The 15,534-nt window shown below is 40.9% G+C and overlaps 2 protein-coding genes across 2 annotated transcripts in view; both read left to right on the top strand.

The window, feature by feature from the left end:
- Window positions 1–1,795: 1,795 nt before the first annotated feature.
- LOC138968792 (allene oxide synthase-lipoxygenase protein-like) overlaps window positions 1,796–15,534 on the top strand; it is a 141,112-nt gene continuing 127,373 nt past the window's right edge. Inside the window, exon 1 of the mRNA XM_070341436.1 lies at window positions 1,796–2,167. The gene's annotated coding sequence lies outside the window, so the exon portion shown is untranslated. The remainder of the gene's footprint in view (window positions 2,168–15,534) is intronic.
- The window catches only part of LOC138967962 (arachidonate 12-lipoxygenase, 12R-type-like), a 69,409-nt gene continuing 65,649 nt past the window's right edge, over window positions 11,775–15,534 (top strand). Inside the window, exons 1-2 of the mRNA XM_070340522.1 lie at window positions 11,775–12,027; window positions 12,485–12,753. Of these exons, the coding sequence (XP_070196623.1) occupies window positions 11,775–12,027; window positions 12,485–12,753 (522 nt within the window). The remainder of the gene's footprint in view (window positions 12,028–12,484; window positions 12,754–15,534) is intronic.

Genomic DNA, 15,534 nt, shown 5'->3' with positions numbered 1-15,534 from the left:
TAAGGGGATTATGGTCAATTTGGCAGCTCTTTTTACTGAAGAGGTACCGTCTAGCACTGTTTACACCCAGTACGTTGCTGGTTTTGTCCTACAAATGTACACCAAAAAGCTCTTGTGCTGCCCTGTCAGTGGTACTCAGCTTACAAAGAGGAGCAGACAACCTGAAGAAAGTTTGAGTGACGTCTTCAAATGCTTGCCATACTTCCCAAGCCTTCTGATTCCCCAATACCATTGAAGAACGACATGCCTTTGCGACAACAGATTTCTTGGCACCAAAGGGAGCACTGCTGTTATCGCATCCATCCTATTTTTTTGACATCTCCCCATGGTAGTTCAGCCTGTTCTCGGATTTCAAGAAACAGTAGCGGAAACACCGTCTGAGAGCCCTGGAAACTCTTTCCGAGCCTTCACGAGGGCCATACAAGGTATAGCTGATGTCACGTGGTCCCAACTCTGTTTACGACTATTTACGGCTTTGTGTTTGTTTTTCTGTTTTCAAGTTTCAAAGTCAATAACAAAAAATGGAGTGAAACCGTTTAAAGTGTGCCCGATTCAAAATGCATCCGCAATAAGACTATTCGGTTACGTCCATCCACGGTCAAGGCTAGTTTTAGGCAAAATTAATGTTTCTGTTTCGTTGATAGCTTACCTCGCATTATATCTTGTGTACGCCAAGCGTGTGCATTCAGGCGAGAATGGATGTCGGCGGGTTCTAAGAAGTCTCTCAAACGGATAGACCTACTTCTTTTATTATCTGATTTGCGTGAACTGTCTTCACGTATACAATTATAATGTCGGTGAAAAGTAGTGGGTTGCATTGACGCCAAAGATAAGCTTGTGACATTGCCCTTATACCATCACCCCATCCCCCCTCAACCTCCCCGCCCAGCCCCGTGAATGAATTTGTGTGTGAGCTATAGGTGTTTTTCTAAGGCCTGTTTTCTGTCTCCATAATACTCTGTACACAGTAAGACGAAATATTACTGATGCTAACGTTAGGAAATGTTAAACGGCATGATGTTGAGAAATGATACATCAGATTATATAAAGAAGAATCAGTTTTACATACTGAATTTAGAATTGTATTCCCTCACTCGTGGTAGATGACAATTATCTCCCTTTGGTGAGAAAAAGGTTCATTAAAACTAGTTCAAAGTATTTTATGACAATTTCAAATTGGGGAATTATAAAAGCAAAGGTCAGAAAAAAATTGACTCCAATTTGAAGCAAAGATGAGTAGTGTACAGGGTTTGGGAAAATAGGAAGACAAGGGTAATGGCGAAATGCCTCTTAAACAAAAAAATGGACATGGGTGATGCAATAATGCGCTGCGCAATTGCAAAACCAAGTGTTTGGGACATTTTGCAGCGGATTGAGTATATCAAGGGAATGTGATTTCTCATTTTGAAATAATCAATTATAAAGTCAGTGTTACTACAGCTAAAAGTAATCACAAGCAGCTGGCGAAAATGGAGATATAACGTAACTTGTAATAACTGTTGCTGCGCACATCGAGCGGTTTGACATGTTCACTGTATACTACAAAACCAGTCATCGTATAACATGATATGGCTTGGTGGTTATGCTTTGACTTCACCTTGTCCCTGTCAGGTCGCCGTAACCAAATATACAGGGCCAAGTTTATTGTGGTAAACAGGATATCATTTAAATTGTGTAATGTTTACATGGGCTTCGCGACTTGATGAACACGCACAAAGTTACAAGAATTCGGGTAAGAATGTATACGGTTGTGTTCTTAATAAAAAAATTTAAAAAAGGAGAACAAGCAAAATATAATATTTCGGGGCTGGTATGCAGAAACTGTTCAGAACTGAGCCTTCTGATTGGACGAAGAACGTTGCCGGCCAAATAAAGTGACATCCAGAGACTGAGCAGGTATCGAGTTGCTTCTAAAATCACTACCATAAGTGGACAGGATTTCACAGAAAATCGCATTGGGATGAAAAGTTAATCTCTGAGAGATGCGGTATAAAAGCGGATTGCCAAGTCACTGAAGCCACAGCCGCACAGGAGACCTGTTTTTTTTAGGTAAAAAATTGCTGATAGAATATTGGAAGTGTAGTTACACATTCAGCCCCGTGAAATTTGAACACATTTTGCCGGGTCAACTGCTGACCCAAGGAAAGCTGAATGCCACCAATACAAAGTGAGTAGTCGTAGTAGTCAGTAGTAGTAGTAGTAGCAGTCGTAGCAGTCGTAGTCGCAGTAGTCAGTAGTAGTAGTAGTTGTAGTAGTAGTAATAGCAGCAGCAGCAGCAGCAGTAGTAGTAGTAGTACTAGTAGTAGTAGTTGTAGTAGTAGTAGTAGTTGTTGTAGCAGGAGTAGTGTACCATTAAAGTGGGGTACACATTGTCTTCGCAATTATTTAAATTCCTACCTCTAGTGAAAAGAGGAGAAATGAGATTTACACGCCTACACACCGCCAGCGAGCCAACGAATAACTCACTTCCTTGTGGCGTCAAGTTTTCATGCTCAGGACGTGCGTTAGAACCAAACATTTCACGTCGGAAGAATGTGCAGTAAGCATATTCGTATGCCTTAACAGCTAGTGGAACCTTTAGTCAGCAAGCATGGGCGTGTACACTTCTGTGATTACATGTTTTGTAAAACCTTTCATCTGTTTTCAAAGACGTTCTCCATTGAGGTTTAGGCCCACGTCTTGACTTGAATCCTGGTAATCAGTGTCTGGTTCTTGTTTGTCTCAGCCTTCAGTTGCTGTGGAATAGGAGGGGAGTGGAGAGCGGGGTAGGGTGGAGTTGGGTAGGATTTGGAGAGAAGGAAACAGTATACTCTTCTATGACCAGCAAGAAAGGAATCTTGTTTGTATATATATATATTCCAGCTGGTTGTCAATGATTATATTCCTGCAAAGCATCTGAGAAAAAATGCGTGCCTCTGTGAGGGTGTGAGGCAGCTGCTTTCATATATAAATCATGATAAAAGTGCTCTCAGTGTCTTTTAAAAAATGTTTTTATTTTTACATTGTTTGTCTGTCTCAATTTATATATTACTAAATTGGGAACGGGGGATGTCCTGACCACCTAAATGTCATGCATGCCTTGTGTTGCTACTTATCTTGTTTCCTTTCGGAAGTTGGTGGGGCAAGCATTTGGTGGATCCGTACAGGAACACAATGTGTATAGCAATGTTTGTAAATATGCATATCTTAATATATGTTTATTCGATATTACCAGAAGTCTATCATACTAGAAGTACTTTACTACTATTACCAGCAGTCGACACGCGATGATGCATATGCCCTTTGACCTTTCCTTCGGGACTGATATCCCGTACTAAAAAAAGAATACGGGATTGTGGGAAAGCTGTTCAATGGCACTTACGCAGTATATTCGAATTTCAATACACGACCAGGGATGTCGTTAGGCGTCGGACATCGGACATATAACGATGAAAATCCCCAAATGTCCGATTCACATTGCCGCATGTCGGTCAGATGTCCTATCGTTTTAGCCTGAGCGTGGTCATTGTCCGACATGTACTCCATTCCTTCGGACAGTGCGATATTCGTTAATTTTCATTTTTTTTTTTTCGTTCATGGGCTGAAACTCCCACGGCTTTTACGTGCATGACCGTTTTTACGCCGCCATTTAGGCAGCCATACGCCGCTTTCGGAGGAATTTTCATTTCAAGATACAAATCTTCTAAAAGACCGAACGCTCTCGTGTTCAGCTGACACTGAAGTTGTCAGTGCTGCGTGCGGATCTTTTCTTTTGTCGGGAATTCCCGAACCGTTTGGGTATACCCGTCTCGGTGCAGCGCACTGATCTAAAAATAGTGGATTCTTTTTAGATCAGTGCATGCTACAGGAGTACGGGAGACAACTCCAACTGACTAAATTTGTAGTCTGCTTTTGTTTTCGATACGAGACGAAGCACTGAATTATGCCGCTGAAAAAAACTAAAGCCTGCAAAAGATCAGCATTAGATCAAACCGATCATTTTGTTTGTCAACTTTTATCCAAATCATGCAGTATTTAATCAAAGTACGAGCTCTGAAGTTGTTCATGTTGGTTTCTTTTTTGTGGTTTCTTTGAAACTAAACAAATACAACATTATACGCACACTGTGTTGATGTATTTACTATATTATGTGTGTGTTCTACAGCGCGCGCGCGTGGGTGTGTGTGTGTGCGTGTGTGTGTGGGCGCATGACTTTGGAACAATTCCATGGAATGTGTTATAAGCTGTTTGGCGCAAATTCATAATGTCCTATTACACTTTCTGAAAGCGGTCAAATGTCCTATTGATGCTGAAGAACTCAGGACATTTGTCCTATAGGTATGAATTTGTAGCAACATCCCTGCACGACTCAAAACCTTTGGAATAAATCAAAAAGAAAAGAATACCAGTATATAGAGTTAATAAAAGAAAAAAAAGTTGAAAAATGTTTTACCGTCCACTTACCAATTATGGGACTCGAACTCGAGATCCTCAGATCTGCAAGCAAACGTAATACCACCACGCCACGGCGGCTCTCGACCTAAACGTGTAAAAACTAATACTTGAACTGCAACCATACCTTCCACGTGCCCGGGTTGCGATTCCTAAACGCCCCACTGAACGACTGACGTCACATGTCGCTTCGGCCTTTTCGGGAGGAACACCGCGTGTTCATAATACACACTTCGGTCGCGTAGCACTGCCATTGCACATTTTCGCAACGAAAACCGTGCCACTGTTTCATTCATCTTGGTGTGTTAAATCTGAAAGCAATATAAGTGAACGAACAATTGAAAACATATCACGTTACTAAACTGTAGCTCAGTGTTTCAGTGTGACGTGGAAGTGTTGAAATATCTGCTGTATCAGGCAAGCCGATTTGGTTTCACCTGAACGACTGCGAGAGGCGAGCGCAAACCGTTGTGTTGTTCAGAAATGGTGTTCCCTTTGATATTTTAGTGGACATTTAACTTCAAATGCAACCTTTCTTAGCCGTAGAGTTGGTAACAGAACCTTCATGCGCGAGAAACGCCACATACGACGGAGTAACCCTGAAATGCCTTCACTTTTGTAGCCCTCTGTGTCAGTTGCTGTTGTAGCCTAGTGGTTTGTGCTCCAGCTTGAAGGTCAGTTGACTCGGGTTCGACTCCCTTCCTGGTTAGATTTTGTTTTTGTTTTTTTGTTTGCTTTATTTTTGTCATCTATTTTGTGTCCTTAACTCCACCCTTCAATCTTTTCAACCCTGATGCATTCCGTTTATTTTTTTATTTTTTTAAAAATTTTTTAAACCATTTCCCCCAAAGCGGTTTAGCACGGTGGTATGTTATGATGAAAACGCGATTACACAAAGCTCACATGTGCACAGTCTGCAAACTAAACGGCGTGGGCTCACAGTATTAGCCAATAACAAGCACACATATTAAACCGCAGCGCAAAGCGTAAACATTAGTACAACTTGACAGTCGCTCATGATACAACCATTCTTTTGCCGAGTCTGAAATTGATCTTCATAAAACTATGTGTAAGTGTAACAAAAGAAAAATCTACTTTCTTTCATATTGCCTGAATAATAACTTTATTAACTGATAATCAAGGTGGCATCGCCGATTGACTGCGGCAAGTGCAACGCGATCGAAGTGGCACGCGGTGTTCCTCCGGAAAAGGCCGAAGCGGCTGTGACGTCAGTCGTTCAGTGGGGCGTTTAGGAATCGCTAATTCGCGCCCGGGTTATCGGACGAGCATTTGTCGGCGAGTCGGTTGCCCCGTTCGTATCTGTGATTTGTACGTTTTCTTGTTCTCATCATTACATGTAGTCGCGGTATTACCTATAGGGCATTCAATTTTCACCAAAGCCGAGGTTACTAAAAAAAAAATATAATCGAAAATTCTGGGGAAATTGTCCCGCTGGAAGTACTTAATAATCACGCAACTGTTTGATTATTTTGATTCATTGCATCATTCAAAACGTTTGGAATGAATAAAATGAATAAAATACAAGAATTGCGAGCTCAGAAAAAAATAAAAATTAAATTGCCCTCGAAGGGGATCGAACCCGGTAGCACAACAGTAAGTACTAGCGCACTAGTACCAACTGAGCTATTCTGTCGCACTGTAAGCAAGGGAGATTTTAACTTCAAATATTACACTTGAGTTCTTGAGACTGACTCGAATTTCCGAGTCTCTCCGTTCGTATTTGTGTACTGTTCTCTATATCTCACTGTTCGGGGCTAGTTCAGTTCATAACTGACCCTACGCTCCCGATCACTTCGTATAAGTTTGGAAAGCAATATCAAGTAGCGATAATTTCAAGCGTGACCGACATTATTGATACGAAATGCATTGACCAATCGCCGAAAGGCGCTGACGTCATTGCATGAAAGGATTTCCCTACCCAAAATCCTCTATTCTCGATGACATACTAAGATGATCTATGGACGGGTTATACGGGCGTCGATAGAGCCAATGGACAGTGTTATCTACTTGTAGTATTTCATTCACACCCCCCGCGGGTTAGGGGGAAGAATTTACCCGATGCTCCCCAGCATGTCGTAAGAGGCGACTAACGGATTCTGTTTCTCCTTTTACCCTTGTTAAGTGTTATATTTCTTGCATAGACTATAGTCATTGTTTGTAAAGATTTTAGTCAAGCAGTATGTAAAAAATGTTAAGTCCTTTGTACTGGAAACTTGCATTCTCCCAGTAAGGTCATATATTACGTTGCAAGCCCCTGGAGCGAATTTTTTGATTAGTGCTTTTGTGAACAAGAAACAATTAATAAACAAGAGGCGAAGCCTTCAAGGCTCACGTAAGAAATCGACAAACAGTAACACAAACTCAATCACTCCGTCACACACACACACACACAGTACACACAGTACACACACACACACACACACACACACACACACACACACACACACACACACACACACACACACACACAGAAAGGGCATAGGTGAAACTGTGCAAGAAAGCGAGACACTAGATCTAGCTCTGTCTGTCTGCATGTAGCCTACTTACATGGACACGACTGCCAAATAGTCTCGGCCCGCTCAAAATAACAATCACCGAGACTTTCAGTAATTCCATCGCGTGACGTCTAACCCTCGTACGTCATAATGTGACGTCAATGTAATATGACGTCTTCAAATGTTAAAGTTTCTACCACAGACATACATCTATATATATATATATATACGACTTGTGTCAGTGTGTCTGTGTGTTTGTGTATCTGTGTATTTGTGTATTTGTGTATTTGTGTATTCGCCATGCACGGCCAAAGTTCTCGATGGATCTGCTTCAAATTTGGTGGGCATATTCAGGTAGACCCGGGACACGACACAACCTGGTCGATATTTCAACACGTGCTCTCAGCGCGCAGCGCTGAACCGATTTTGGTTCAACCTCAGCTATTTTGGTTCCACCTCAGCTACCCGGGCCCCCATACCGACACACCAAAGCCAAAGTTCTCGGTGGATCTTTTTCAAATTTGGACACCGTATTCAGCTACACCCCGGACACAATATCATCGATGAGATATTTCAACACGTGCTCTCAGCGCGCAGCGCTGAAATGATTTTGGTTTTTGTGTTCATTTCACCATTATAAGTAACTCTTCCTTATCTTCTCATCTTCTCCAGGTTTTCAGCGTTTACCTCCCTTCCTTCGTATGGTGCACTATATAGTGTGAGTGGAGCGTCTTCGGATATTCCCGGCGTTCTGTTACTGTTACTATTTTTAGAAGGTCAACGCAGTGTCCAGAACGTAAATTGGACCCGTAAATTATCCTCACTGTCAAAGTGCAAAGGTCGAATCAATTTATAGCCACGCGAAAAATACACTGTCATCTATCTCTCTATAGATACGGCTTCTCTGTGTTTTTGTGTGTGTGTGTGTGTGTGTGTGTGTGTGTGTGTCTCTATGTGAGCAACACCTGTGCATTGTTCAGTTCTGTTTGTGATGTGGTCTGGCGGCTTTTGTGTAATTTTATGTACTGGCCTTCCTTTCAGCTCTAACTTGCTCAGTCCTGTTTGAGTGGAGTTCGCCTCCAAAGGTGATTAACACGGTTACATTCGTCGACAAGGATGGGACTCGATATGGTCAGGAATGGCATTATGGCCACTGAATCATTTTCGTGCTGTTCCCATTCCACGAATCTGGGAGGGACCTAAGCTTGGCGAGCTTGGCGAGCTTGGCGGGTCCATTGTTCGGACCCGGCGAAGCCGGCGTACGGCTCTAAGTACTTCTTCCCGGCGAAGCCGGCTACCCGGCGAAGCGGGTATTCATTCTAGTACATACATACATACATACATACATACAGATTAAGGACTAGCACACATTGTCTAAAAATTGAAAGTGGAAGACATCAGAATATCCCTAAAGAAAATCGTCTTTGTATTGAATGCAATGTCATAGAAGATGAAATACATTTTCTAGATAAATGCAATAAATATGTTAAATTAAGGGATGAATTTAAAGAAGATGCTTCACATATCAATATGAAATATGCTAACAAAAATCCAAGTAACTTATTTTTAGAAGACGAAGTTCAAGTTCGTCTTGGCAAATTTGTTACGGATTGTTTTAGCATTGTATAATGCATTATTATTATTTGTTGTTTGTTGTGTCAATAACTTTACTGGTTCATGACAATAAACATTATTCTATTCTATTCTATTCTATTCTATTCATACACACATACATACGCACGTACGCACGCACGCACGCACAGACAGACAAAAGTTAGCATCGCATAGGCTACACTTCGTGAGCCAAAAATGCTGGCACTGGACCCGAGTACTCTTCAGACTGGCTTCGCTCCCCCAGTATGAAAGTTTTTGTCTTGTGCACGTGGATTTAAAAAAATTTTAATTTTATTTTACACAATTAAAAAAATTATTAGAGTAAAATAAAACATTAAAACGTTCATAATAAACAATAGTAAACAAGAATTAAAAAAAAAAAATTAGACCGCCAATGCCGGGAATCGAACCCGGATCACTTGGATTTAAAAAAAAAAAAATTATTTATTTATTTTACACAATTAAAACAAGTCGCGTAAGGCGAAAATACAATATTTAGTCAAGTAGCTGTCGAACTCACAGAATGAAACTGAACGCAACGCAACGCAGCAAGACCGTATACTCGTAGCATCGTCACTCCACCGCCCGTGGCAAAGGCAGTGCACGTGGAATTGACAAGAAGAGCGGGGTATTCGTTGCGCTGAGAAGGATAGCACGCTTTTCTGTACCTCTCTTTGTTTTAACTTTCTGAGCGTGTTTTTAATCCAAACATATCATATCTATATATTTTTGGAATCAGGAACCGACAAGGAATAAGATGAAAGTGTTTTTAAATTGATTTCGAAAAAAAAATTTTGATAATAATTTTTATATATTTAATTTTCAGAGCTTGTTTTTAATCCGAATATAACATATTTATATGTTTTTGGAATCAGCAATTGATGGAGAATAAGATAAACGTAAATTTGGATCGTTTTATAAATTTTTATTTTTTTTTACAATTTTCAGATTTTTAATGACCAAAGTCATTAATTAATTTTTAAGCCACCAAGCTGAAATGCAATACCGAACCCCGGGCTTTGTCGAAGAGTACTTGACCAAAATTTCAACCAATTTGGTTGAAAAATGAGGGCGTGACAGTGCCGCCTCAACTTTCACGAAAAGCCGGATGTGACGTCATCAAAGACAGTTATCAAAAAAATGAAAAAAACGTTCGGGGATTTCATACCCAGGAACTCTCATGTCAAATTTCATAAAGATCGGTCCAGTAGTTTAGTCTGAATCGCTCTACACACACACACACACACACAGACACACACACACACGCACACACACACGCACATACACCACGACCCTCGTTTCGATTCCCCCTCGATGTTAAAATATTTAGTCAAAACTTGACTAAATATAAAAACTATTAGAGTAAAATTAAACATTAAAACGTTCATAATAAATAATAGTAAACAAGAATTAAAAAAAAAAATAGACCGCCGATGCCGGGAATCGAACCCGGATCACTTTGGCCATAGACTCTCTCGTGCTCTCTGTCTCTCTTTCACCGAGACCAATAGTTTCTTTGCCGAGATCAAATCCCCACCCGTCGGCTGTCTTGCAAATCATGCTTTTCTCGTCACTGCGTGACGTGTTCGGCTCAGCCGCCCAAGTCTCCCCTTTAGTTCAGTGACTGGCTGTTCGCAAAGCGACCAGCCTCCCACAGGAAAAACTCCCTCCGTTAAGAGTCGTTTTTGTGGAATATTTCGCATTTAGGTCCCAGGTAACATTATGAAGTTTTAATACGATCAATCGGACCTATTATCAAGTTAGTGTATCAACTTTTGAAAGAACTGCGCCTAGTAGTTTCCCAGCAATAAGCTGTTAAGTCGAGACAGACAGACACACACACACACACAGATACACACACAGACAGACACACAATTAAAGTCTGCTGGACCCTCCTACTGCGTACTCGGGGACAAGTGGCTCTATCCCATCTCCCCCCTTTCCCTGTCGCGATATAACCTTGAACGGTTCAAAACGACGTTAAACACCAAATAAAGAAAGAAAGAAAGAAAGAAATTTCATTCACTTGTGATATTACCCATTCTCCGAGTCAGTGCTATCGGGGGTTGTTTCTTCTTCGCACTAATAATACAAGACACAGAAAAGCAGCTGTTGTTTGTATCCTTGTTGATTCGCATCTATTTTATGCTGCCAAGTTCGCCTTTTCTGGCAGTCATTTTACTGCAAAGGAGAAGCATTAACCGTTTGGTTCACAGAAGTGTTGGTATTACTCTTACAAAACATCCACAAGCAAACCTGCGGTTTTTACATTTAGTCAAGTTTTGACTAAATGTTTTAACATTGAGGGGGGAATCGAGACGAGGGTCGTGGTGTATGTGTGTGTGTGTCTGTCTGTCTGTGTGTGTGTGTAGAGCGATTCAGACTACACTACTGGGCCGATCTTTATGAAATTTGACATGAGAGTTCCTGGGTATGATATCCCCGGACGTTTTTTTCTTTTTTTCGATAAATACCTTTGATGACGTCATATCCGGCTTTTTGTAAAAGTTGAGGCGGCACTGTCACACCCTAATTTTTCAATCAAATTGATTGAAATTTTGGCAAAGCAATCTTCGACGAAGCCCGGGGTTTGGTATTGCATTTCAGCTTGGTGGCTTAAAAACTAATGAGTGAGTTTGGTCATTAAAAATCGGAAACCTGTAATTAAAATTATTTTTTTATTAAACGATCCGAAAACAATTTCATCTTATTCTTCGTCATTTTCTGATTCCAAAAACATATACATATGTTATATCTGGATTAAAAACAAGCTCTGAAAATTAAAAATATAAAAATTATGATCAAAATTAAATTTCCGAAATTGTTTTAAAAACAATTTCATCTTATTCCTTGTCGGTTCCTGATTCCCAAAACATATAGATATGATACGTTTGGATTAAAAACACGCTCAGAAAGTTAAAACGAAGAGAGGTACAGTAAAGCGTGCCATGAAGCACAGCGCAATCGCTACCGCGCCAAACAGGCTCGTCACTTTCACTGCCTTTTGCACTAGCGGCGGACTACGTTCAGTTTCATTCTGTGAGTTCCACAGCTTGACTAAATGTAGTAATTTCGCCTTACGCGACTTGTTCTTTTTGTCTGATTTCCACCCACTTTTCGCGACATTGCAGGGCAACCAGAACAACCAAGTCTGTTATATAGGAAGTTAAGTGTGCCATAACTATCAAAAGTTGTTATTTCTGTCCATATTAGATGCCTAAAAACAAGCGATCAAGTACTGAAACTGCAGCAAGGGCATCATCAGCAAAGCAAAAAAGACCAAACCCCAACGAGGAGTTTGTGATCAACGTTCACACTGGCAAATACAAGTCGCTTGTAGACCCAGCAACGTTGTTTATGGTTCTCCATGATAAATACGGCAATACTTCAGAGCAGATTACAGTGTTCATGGAAAATGGTTCTACGCACGAGATCGTCGTTCCGGAGGACAAACTTGGCGCAATTGGTATGATATCAGATGACTTGCAAATAATTAAATGATGTGACCAGTAAAAAGTGTCATAGTCCCGATTCTCCGTCTTCTTATTTTGCCAATGCTGTCAGGGGTGCATGCGTTCATCTAACGAAACTCGTTTGAATTTTATCTCAAAAGAAGTAGAACGCAGCTTCGAGAATCACCTTCTGCTTGGCATAACGTGGAATAATTGAACTTTCCAAACACTCATATTAAAATGTTCCCCAAACCGATCTGTGTACCTACTGGGTGGTTCTGAGACATTTTGGATAGGTGAAGTCCCTTGATAAATAATGTACGAGGACGTTCGAAATTATGTTGATATCAAAAATAAAACAACAGGAACAATTATGGTTACATGCATGGTCCTTTGAGATAAAAAGCTTGCCTTACGCAGCAAGAAAATTACAATATTTATAATCATAGGACATGTTTTTGATCACTATAGAAGGAGACGCCAGGATTGCTAAGGTCGAGTTACACTCCGGGCCTGATACGCACTGCTACGTGAGAAGGATTGAAGTGAAGAACCAAGACACCATTTCCAACATCGGTGTTTTCTGCATGCTGAAATGTGGCAACCTCCACTGCGTCAGTGACCATACATCCCTACCTCAAAAGGATGATCCCAGGGCCCAAGAAGACAGGAAGCAGACATTAGAGAAAATGAGGGAAGAGTACAAGTACACGGAGCTTCAAAAAGGTTTGCCGGCAGAGGTCAGTAAGAGAGAGAGAGACAGAGAAAAAGGGAGAGAGCGAGATGCAGGAGGGATAGAGCGAGAGAAAGAGAGAGAGAGAGGGAGAGAGGAGAGAGAGAGAGAGAGAGAGAGAGAGAGAGAGAGGATGAGGGAGAGAGAGAGAGAGAGAGAGAGAGAGAGAGAGAGAGAATTGAATTGAATTGAATTGAATTGAATTGAATTGAATTGAACTTTATTTAACAAGGATTAAGATTTAAGGCTACGCCTTTTCTTGCAATCTGTCCTTGGGACGCACAGACACACAATGATAAAATTGAAAAAAATAATCAAAAATTAAAAGTTACAAAGTTTACCAACAAAAGGAGGTCAGAAAAATTCAGCACGTGATGATAAAGATGACGATGATGATGATGATGATGATGATGATGATGATGATGATGATGATGATGATGATGATGATGATGAAGATGAGGCATGAAGAGCATACATATGTGGTTATTCATAAAATCAAACGCATACTAGGCAAGTAATTATAAGTACAAGCTGGTAGCAATCGAACATTTAGCAATGGTACAACAACAATATGTTTAGAATATACAATGCACAGCATATCTTTGGCGTAATACTAAGTGTGGTAAATCAAAACGCGTTAAACTACTCAGACATTAAGTGTTTTTGACACATTTTTTAAAACTTTTTAATGACTTTAAGTGCTTAAAGGATGATGGAAGTGAATTCCAAACTGATGTACCCGAAAAAGCAAGACTGGTCTTATAAAGGTCAATTCGTGGAATCGGTGGGATCAAGTTGACCGACCCATATCTGTGGGTAGCTTTATCAAATAATGATGTGATGTAAATCGGCACTTTACCGTAATACAATTTATGCACGAAAATGGCTTTGTTTAACTTGAGATGCTTTTCCAGTGGAAGAAAGTTGAGCATTTTTAATTTCATATCTGTTGGAACATTATCCTTTACGATGAGTTTAGCCGAGCGACGATAGAGAGAGTCTAACTTTTTCAAGTGGACATCACTGCTGCCATCCCAGAGCGTCGAAACATAATTGATGTGAGGCATTACATGAGCATGGTGGAACATTTCCAGAGTCCTTCTGTCCGTAAATTACTTTAACTTCAATCAATCAATGAGGCTTATATCGCGCATATTCCGTGGGTACAGTTCTAGGCGCTCTGCAGTGATGCCGTGTGAGATGAAATTTTATACGGCCAGTAGATTGCAGCTATTTCGGCGCATATTTACCTTTCACGGCCTATTATTCCAAGTCACACGGGTATGGGTAGACAATTATTAACTGTGCCTAAGCAATTTTGCCAGGAAAGACCCTTTTGTCAATCGTGGGATCTTTAACGTGCACACCCAATATAGTGTACACGGGGGGGGGGGGGGGGGGGGGGAGTTCGGACACCGAAGAGAGTCTGCACACAAAGTTGACTCAGAAATAAATTTCCGCCGAACCTGGGATCGAACTCAAGATGACAGCGGCCAACTGAATACAAATCCAGCGCGCTACCAACTGAGCTATGTCCCCGCCCCATACTTGGATAGGAGGAAAACGTTCTTGGCTCCTTTCTTGCAAATATGCTGTAATTGTGCCTGCCACTTGAATTCACAATCAATAATGACCCCTAAAACGCGATTCTGTTGAACTTGTTCAATTGATTGCGTACCAATAGTAAGACTTAGTTCGAGTGGAGCAATCTGGTGTTTTTGTCTGGTTGCAATTACCATACTTTTAGTTGTTATTGGATGGACAAGCATAGTATTGGCACTACACCAGTTATTTAAATCGTTTAAAGCTGTTTGAAGGGAGGACTCTATTACTGGAACAGACTTTCCAATTGAATGAAGAGAAGAATCGTCAGCAAACAAAATCACTTCTTACATTACTATCAGAAACGTGCAGTGGCAGATCATTGATATATATACAGACCAGACAGAACAAGATCGGCCCAAGCACTGACCCTTGAGGGAGAGAGAGAGACAGAGAGAGAGAGAGAGAGAGAGAGAGAGAGAGAGAGAGAGAGAGAGAGAGAGAGAGAGAGAGAGAGAGAGAGAGAGAGAGAGAGAGAGAGAGAGAATTTGTCTTATTTTCACATCTTTGACCCAATATTACAACAAAAGTTGATTTTGTTACCGTCTTTTTCCGTGTGTGCGTGTGTGTGTGTGTGTGTGTGTGTGTGTGTGGGTGTGTGTGCGTGCGTGTGGGTGTGTGTGTGGGTGTGTTTGTGTGTGTGGTTTTTTTTGTTTGTGTGTGTGTGTGCGTGCGTGTGTGTGTGTGTGTGTGTGCGTGTGTGTTTGTGTGTGTTTGTTTCTGTATGTGTGCATGTGTGTGGGCACGTGGATGCGTACGTGCGTGCGTGAGAGCGTGCGTATGTGCGTGCGTGTGCGATAGGGTTCTAGCTTATGATACTAATTTTCAGCTAGCCCTAATATGATTGATTGTTAACTATTCCTAACAGGTTGCTTGCCTTCCCTGGGGGGAAGTGTTCTCGATTTGGAACGCCGAGTATGTGGTAAGTTACACAGATAGTTGCTTAATCGTTTACGATGTCAGTGAATGTGTCTCTAAGATAATGTTGGCCTTTTGATTACAAGTAATTTTCTTGTGGGTAAAGTTTGTCGGTGCCCTAATCTAAGGATTATTTGATTTAATGAACTTTACTTACTCTCTAGGCTTTTACAAGCATCTGGGGTTTTGTCTCAACCAAATGTAAATTTTGTTTGTTTTGATTTTTACTGACAGGTTCTTTTTGTTAGAACTATGTTGGTTGATTCCA

Source organism: Littorina saxatilis, linkage group LG6 (assembly GCF_037325665.1).
Source record: "Littorina saxatilis isolate snail1 linkage group LG6, US_GU_Lsax_2.0, whole genome shotgun sequence".
NCBI lineage: Eukaryota > Metazoa > Mollusca > Gastropoda > Littorinimorpha > Littorinidae > Littorina > Littorina saxatilis.
Note: the sequence above shows the minus strand (reverse complement) of the source record. Positions and strands in the feature narration are given on the sequence as shown.